The following is a 7,275-nucleotide window of genomic DNA, read 5'->3' as shown; positions in this document are numbered from 1 at the left end:
GAGCGCCCAGCTTCAGGGGTCACCGCGGGCAGCCAGCTCCCCTTCAGGAGCAGAGCGCAGAGACCCTTGCTTTGGGTTTTGTTCGCTCTGCTCTGCGTACAGGTGAGCATTTTCTCAAACCTGCAGCCTGTCTGGAGTCAGGACGACAACTCTGAACCAGGTCCTCGCGTCTCCCTTCAGACAGGGCAGCCCTGACCTCGGGTTGGAGGTGGTTGCTGGCGTCACAGTAGCCCGTGTGGTGGGCTGGTCCCCAGATACGCTCCTGCCTGGCCAGGGTAGAAGCAGGAAGGGCGGTCTCTGGCACCACGAGGCGGCGCAGGGCAGAGGAGCCGTGTGACTCCCCTTGGGCTGCTGTGGGGCCCCGAGGTACCCCAAGGCTGAGAAGATGCTGACTCCAGACCTCGCTCCTCTCGCAGGCACGTGGGTGGAGAGGCCACCAATTTCGCCTCCCTGGAACCTCCTCCCCGGAAGGGGCAGCTCTGGGAAAGTGCTATGGGCCCCCCCACTTCCTGTGACCTAGTGATGAGGAACCCCAGCTGCCACGTTCTTGTTGATGAGCCCGGTTCCGAGGGCTAGGCTGACGGGAGGAGGAGGACTGATGCCCTGGCTGACGTCCTAGGAAGGGGGCTGGCCCCCTTGAGGCCCAGCAGGGGTCTCTACACCGACCGACAGCTGGACCCACTGACCTGGAGCCAGACTGGGAAGGTGGCAGAATTGACTCTGATGCTCCTTCCTCTCCTTGAAGACCTGGCTGCCTGGTCACCACCTCCTGGAAGCCCCCCGGACCTCCCCAGCCGGGACATTCTTGCACCCTTTCTGTGACCCTATTGCACTCTTTCATGTTTTTGTTCTAACACTTGTCGCGTGGCATTTCAGTTCCTCTTTCCCTGGAGTCTGTCATTCTGCAGGGACTGGGTGCTCTTTATGGCAGGATCTGCCCAGCTTTCCACCAGCAGTGTTTCCCCTGCCTGGGGTACAGCCAGACCAGAGGGGTGTTCAGAGTCCATCAAATGAGTGAGTAACCAGGTAAACAAATAAATGAAGCATCTGCCTCCCTGTCAGGCTGGGCTTGACGTCACCCACCCCACCTTGCATCCTTGCAGTCCTAGGTCGGACAGATCACCGTTTCCAGTCTGTGCAGGCCTCAGTGTCCTCAAACTCAGAGCCCAGAGCAGATGGCCACCCCGTCCCCTGCAGACAGCAGGCCTCCCAGACGACTCTGGGTGTGTCCCCTCCCACTTTATCAGGCTCATTCACTTGCTGCTGAGATGTTGATGCGTTTTAGGGGCCGTGGAACCCAGCGCCAGAGCTGTTAATAGGGCAAAGCGATTCCAATTTCATGCCTACATGGGCTTCCCTCTATTAAGGTAAAAAGAAGGAACAAATCTTGTTTTATTCCTTCCAGAAAACAGGCAAAGCACTGTGCAACACTGGCTTAGGTAGGTAGGCTGGCTGGCCGGCAGCGGGAGCGGGGGCAGGGGGCTCGTGTGAGACAGAACAGGGCTCTGGGGAAGAAGGAAGTAGGTTGAGGAGGCGGGTGGCACTGTGTGGTTGTTGCTGCTGACCTGGCCTGGGTGTTGATGCTGATATGAGAGACCTTTCAACACTTGAAAATCAACTTCTTTACTGTTGCTTGCAAGATGCAGGCAGGCAAATATGTATTGTATGAATGGATCATTTAGTTGTCACACTTTTAAAAGAGAAATGAGGAGACATTTGGGCCTCCTAGTTGAAATGAGAGTATGTGACAGGGTGGCTGGGAAACCAAGATGCTAGAATATCAAGTTCAGAGTGTGGGACTGATGCAGACTGTGAACACAGCCTTACTTCTGCCTCCTGACCGGTATCCACACACTATGCCATGTGGTTTTGCAGTTCTCATCCAAAAGTGGAATCGGTTTCACCATCCCTTGATTCTAATAGCTCATGTTGGCCAAAAAACAAAAAAACAGCAATGCAGTGGAAGTGACAGAGGGCCAGTTCCCCAGGTCAGCGGGACGTGATAGGTGTGGTCTGTGCCACTATGGGCTTCACGTGTGGCTCGGTCAGTAAAGAGTCTGCCTGCAGTGCAGGAGATGCGGGTTCCACCCCTGAGTCAGGAAGGTCCCCTGGAGAAGGACATGGCAACCCACTCCAGTATTCTCGCCCGGGAAATCCCATGGACAGAGGAACTGGTTCCTTCCCGAGGCTCAAGGGGAGAGTGTTTCCTCGCCTTCTCCAGCTTTAAGGTTGCCTGGATTCCTTGGCTCACGGCCCTTCCCGGCGTCATGACAATCTCTTACTTCTGTCATCACAGGTCCTCCTACTTGCTGCTTTCTTGTCTCCCCCTTATAAGGAACCCCTTGTGATTGGACCCACTTGGATCATCCAGGACAATCTTCCCACCTCAGGATCCTTCAGTTAATCACATTGGCCCAAAGCCCTTTTGTCATATAAGGTAACATATTCACAGGTCATTGGGATTAGAATGTGAGCATCTTAGGAGACTCACAGATTTAGAAAGTGAACTTATGGTTGCCAAGGGGATGGGATACTTAGGGGGTTTGGGATGGACGTGGACACACTGCTGTATTTAAAGTGGATAACCAACAGGACTTGCTGTACCGCGCATGTCATATGGCAGCATGGATGGGGGGCTCTGGGGGCGTGTGGATGCATGTGTATGTGTGTCTGAGTCCCTTTGGTGTTCACAGGAAACTTTCATAGCATTGCTAATCGGCTATACCCCAAGACAAAATAAAACGTTTATAAAAAATTTAAAAAAGAACAAGAGCGTCTCTGCGGGGGTATCACTCTGTGCTCCGTTCTCATCCTCCAGCCCTCTCCTTCTCTGCCATGCAGATTCCAGAGGCTCTGTGTTCCAGAGGACTTCCCAAACTGCCTCGGGCTTTTCATGAGCCCCAAATAAATTTTTATTGTGTTAATCAAGTAAAATTCTGGGGTCAATGCGTTGCTGCAGCCCAGCTTCTCCTGGCTGAATAACACGCTCTTCCAGGTCTCTCCTCGGTGACGCTCAAGTCTGGGCCGTGGCTCAGAGACGCCACCCTCCCCCGGACACTCTCAGGCCTTCCCTCCAACAGCCGAATGTCACGGGGAAGCGTCTAGTAGTTGAGTAAGGAGTTCTAGAACCTCTGCCGCTGACTTACGTGTGACCCTGACTGACGTTGGCCTTGGCCGTGTGACTGAGTTCAGCTGAAGAGTGTGGATATGATAGGCAGATGCCTTGACCGTACTTGCCTGGTTTGCATTTTTTTTCTTAAGCTTTGATGATCCACTGCAAGAGGATCAGCCACCACCTCTTTAGCCCGCGCCCCAGAGCAGACACCCAGCGAGGAGAGCCGAGTCCAACCCCAAGCCTGGAATCCAGCCCAGACGGCCTCTTGCCGGAAGCAGGGCCGCCCAGCGGAATCCAGACTGCAGTGCCGTGCTGAGTCATGTCTGACTCTGTGACCCCATGGACTGTAGCCCACCAGGCTCCTCTGTCCATGGGATTTTCCAGGCAAGAGTACTGCTGCGGGTTTCCATTTCCTCCTCCAGAATCCAGACTAGGTTGGTTGAAGCACTTCATCCTGAACATGAACATTATTACTAGTGCCTGCTATTTCATGCCTCTGTGATTCGGGTCGCTTTGTTAGGCAGCATCATTGTGGCAAGAGCTGACTATTACACCTGGCCCTGAGGGAGCGTAGGTTTCCGGGGTAAAGTCTCTGGCAACCTCCCCCGCCTGGATTTGGATGAGACAAGGAGCTGCCCTTCCACCCCTCCTCCGGGAAGGAGCATGCCCTCTGCCACCCCCCCCCCCCAGTGCCTGTCCCAAGGCTGCATGTCAGAGGTGCCCAGTTGCTGCAATAGAACATGAAGGATACAGAGCCACAGACGGAGGTGGGGAAAAGTGTTGTGTATTAATTAAACTGACCGAAGGAGCCAAGACACGGACAGAAAGAGACTAAGAACAAGACTGGAAATAGTTTAAAAAAGAAAGGAAAACCGGTCGCAGAGATGCCAGTGCCAGATGGAGTGGAGGGCGCGCCTTCACGTCAGCTCCAGGACCACTGTCAGGGCGAGCACCAAGGTGAGCCGGACGCCAGCAGGGCCAGACGCGGAACCTGTGCGGGGGGCAGCGTCAGAGCAGGGGCCCCGCGCCGCCTCTCTCGGGGGCGTGGGGGGGGTGGGCCCTGGGGACCACAAAGCTCCAGAGGGCCCCGGACGAGAGTCTGCACTTCAGCGTTAGGGCGTGCTGGATTCCAGCCCCAGCCCTGCCGTTGGTCCCAGCTGACTGCGCGTGGTCCCCTCCCTGTCCCAGGCCTGCTGGGCGGAGGCCAGCTCCCTGGGGGCCCCCAGGACCCTGCAGTGGGGACCAGGAGTGTGGGGGAATGCATTGTGAAATGTGGGGTCAGCTCAGTGTGGGGAGGGGAGGGCTGCCGGCCTGGGAGGGGTATCCAGACCCCATGGGGTGGTTTCCAGGTCAGGGCCAGCCTGGGGATGGGGGCAGCGTAAAGGACCCAGCGGAGACATTGGTCTGCATACCCAGCATCCTGTGAGGTGGTCAAGGGCCCCAGACCACACCCCCAGGGTCAGGGTTGCACACATCTTCTTGGGTTCATGGAAGCTGGGCTCCCGGAAAGACCTGGTCCCTGGGGATCCCTGCCAGCTACTTGGGGATACTGGGTCCCCCTTAACGGCTTTAGTGCCCACTCCTGATCTTTGAGCCAGACTCTGCCCAGCTTGAGGACAGTCACATGCCTGAGGCCTGGGGGGGGCGGGGCAGGCAAAGGGACCGTTCGGGGACGAGAGCTTTCACGCTGGAAGCTCCGAGGTTGGAGACTTACCGTTGGAGTCCTCTGTTCCTCTTGGGATATTCGGGTTTTCTGCCGGGAAGAACAGAAAGAGAACTAGAGCGTGGACGGCATTCGGAACTCGGCAAAGGAGGCCCTCACCCAGCACCCACTGAGCGTCACGTCACCACGCCTCTCAGGGCGGGCGCGCGGCCGGTGCGGGCTGGAAGGTATTGGCCCCATTCTACAGATGGCGAGACTGAGGGCGGGGAAACCGCCTGCCCAGGGTTGCCCCGTCACCAACTGGGAAATCTGAGGTTTGAACCCAGGGCTCTGGAGCTCCAAAGCTGCTCTTGTTTCAGCCGCAGCACTCCGGGGCCTCACCGCAGGGTACCTTCTCGGGGCAAATTTGGGAACTCGGGCCCCTGCTGCTCCCACCTCCTTGGGACAGCCCCACCCGCCCCGGGTAGCCCTCCCGATCCCGTGGTCTGCACAGCCTACCGAACACGATGAGCCGGGTGTGCGTGTCGGTGGAGCCCAGCGGGTTCTGGGCCATGCAGCGGTACATGGAGCCGTTGAGCTCAGCGGGCACGCGCTCCAGCACCAGCTCCTTCCCGTCAAACTCCGCGCTGCCGTCCAGCAGGCGGCTCCCCACCCGCGTCCACGTGAACATGGGCTCCGGGAAGACCTCGTTCTGTTGGCCAGAGCAGGGAGGGCGGAGTCACAGGAGGACCCTTCCTGCCAGAGCGGGAAGGGGCCAGAGGCAGGGCCTGGCGGGTAACACATTCTCATCCCACGGTTGGAAGTGGCTGCCCGGAACCTGGGGAAGAAGAGGACTCTAGGGCTGAAAAGAAGGGCAAGGCCACGTGCCACGCGTGCTCTGAGCCGGAGATGGGCGGGCAAAGCCGTGCACGCGCCCCGTGCGGTTCCTCGAGGAAGCCGACTCTGCCGTCACACAGGTTAGGAGACTGAGGCCTGCTGGCGGTGCTGGAGGTGAAGTGGGGTAAGGCTGGGCCCCGACCACCTCCCGCCCGCCTCTCAGGTGCTCACAGCGAGGCTGACCTGAAACCCGTGGACCAGAATCCTCACGGTGTCCCCGACCCGGGCTCTGCTGGGTGTCATCATGATTTTGGGTCCTTTGGGGGCGACTGTAAAGGAGGAGAAGGCCGGGTCAGAGGGGACTCAGCAAAGAGAGGAGGGGCGGGGGAACGGAAGAGAAGGCTCCCATCCACTGCACTCACTCACACACAGTTCCCGAGCCCCGGCCGAGAGCTGGGGGTTTCATGGCCCCCGGAACACACACCGGCCCTGGTGGGGTCCACTCTCAGTGCGGTCAAAAGCAAGCCAGTGTGATGAGGGGTCAGATCAGAGACGCCCGGGGGACGGGGAGTTGGGGATGCCCCAGGGAGGTGCCGCCCGGAGATGACTCAGCTGCAGACAGGCAGGAACCTGCTCCAGCAGCCAGTGCTGCCAGACACGCACACTCGTATGTGCATTGAACGCCTGTGAGGTGCGGTCTTGCCATGTCCCCATTGTATAGCGGAGTTAACTGAAGCTCAGAGAGCGGAAGCAACTTGCCAAAGGTCCCACAGTGAGGAAGCACCAGGGCCAAATGTTGGGTCTCATCATTCCTGCCCCAGAGCACTGTCTTCCAGGTTAATCTGACCCACGGTTTTTTTTTTTTTTTTTTCTGGAATCTCTGGGTTGGAGGTGAGTGGAAGGTAGCAAAATATGGGGGGAGCCGTCTCCCTCCTTGGGCCTGGTCTGTGTCCTGCTGATTCTCTTCCTCATCTGGTATCAGTTTCAAGCCCTTTAACTTCTCTGAACTTGGGAGACACGATGCCCCAGGGGAGACTATAGAATATCAGGGAAGGAAGAGCCACGGAAATCACTGGGTTCATCCCCTCAGGCTTCAGATCGGGAAACCGAAGCCCAGGCCTTCAGTTCAGTCGCTCATTCGTGTCCAACTCTTTGTGACCCCATGGACTGCAGCACGCCAGGCCTCCCCATCCATCACCAACTCCCGGAGTTTACTCAAACTCATGTCCATTGAGTCAGTGATGCCATCCAACCATCTCATCCTCTGTTGTCCCCTTCTCCTCCTGCCTTCTATCTTTCCCAGCATCAGGATCTTTTCAAATGAGTCAGCTCTTCGCATCAGGTGGCCAAAGGATTGGAGTTTCAGCTTCAACATCAGTCCTTCCAGTGAACACGCAGGACTGATCTCCTTTAGGATGGACTGGTTGGATCTCCTTGCAGTCCAAGGGACTCTCAAGAGTCTTCTCCAAGACCACAGTTCAAAAGCATCAATTCTTTGGCACTCAGCTTTCTTTACAGTCCAGCTGTCACATCCATACATGACCACTGGAAAGACCATAGCCCAGGGGTAACAAAGGGGTTTATCCGAGGTCACCCACAGGGCCAGTTTCTCCTTCCGCAACTTCCACACCAAGCTTCAGTCTGCCAGATCCTTCCATCACTCACTCGTTCATCCAGCAAG

At 57.2% G+C, this 7,275-nt stretch overlaps 1 protein-coding gene across 2 annotated transcripts in view; it reads right to left on the bottom strand.

Annotated features, from left to right (window-relative positions):
- Positions 1-3,883: 3,883 nt before the first annotated feature.
- The window catches only part of IGSF21 (immunoglobin superfamily member 21), a 270,697-nt gene continuing 267,305 nt past the window's right edge, over positions 3,884-7,275 (bottom strand). For both annotated transcript variants that reach the window (XM_070458791.1, XM_020899171.2), the window contains exons 7-10: positions 5,838-5,923; positions 5,277-5,469; positions 4,830-4,868; positions 3,884-4,106 (exon numbers count right to left, since the gene is read on the bottom strand). In XM_070458791.1, coding sequence (XP_070314892.1) covers positions 4,033-4,106; positions 4,830-4,868; positions 5,277-5,469; positions 5,838-5,923 — 392 coding nt within the window. In that variant the 3' untranslated portion in view covers positions 3,884-4,032. The remainder of the gene's footprint in view (positions 4,107-4,829; positions 4,869-5,276; positions 5,470-5,837; positions 5,924-7,275) is intronic.

Source organism: Odocoileus virginianus, chromosome 30, assembly GCF_023699985.2.
Source record: "Odocoileus virginianus isolate 20LAN1187 ecotype Illinois chromosome 30, Ovbor_1.2, whole genome shotgun sequence".
In the NCBI taxonomy this organism is placed as follows: Eukaryota; Metazoa; Chordata; class Mammalia; order Artiodactyla; family Cervidae; genus Odocoileus; species Odocoileus virginianus.
The sequence above is the reverse complement of the archived record's forward strand: the minus strand, read 5'-3'. Positions and strand labels throughout refer to the sequence as shown.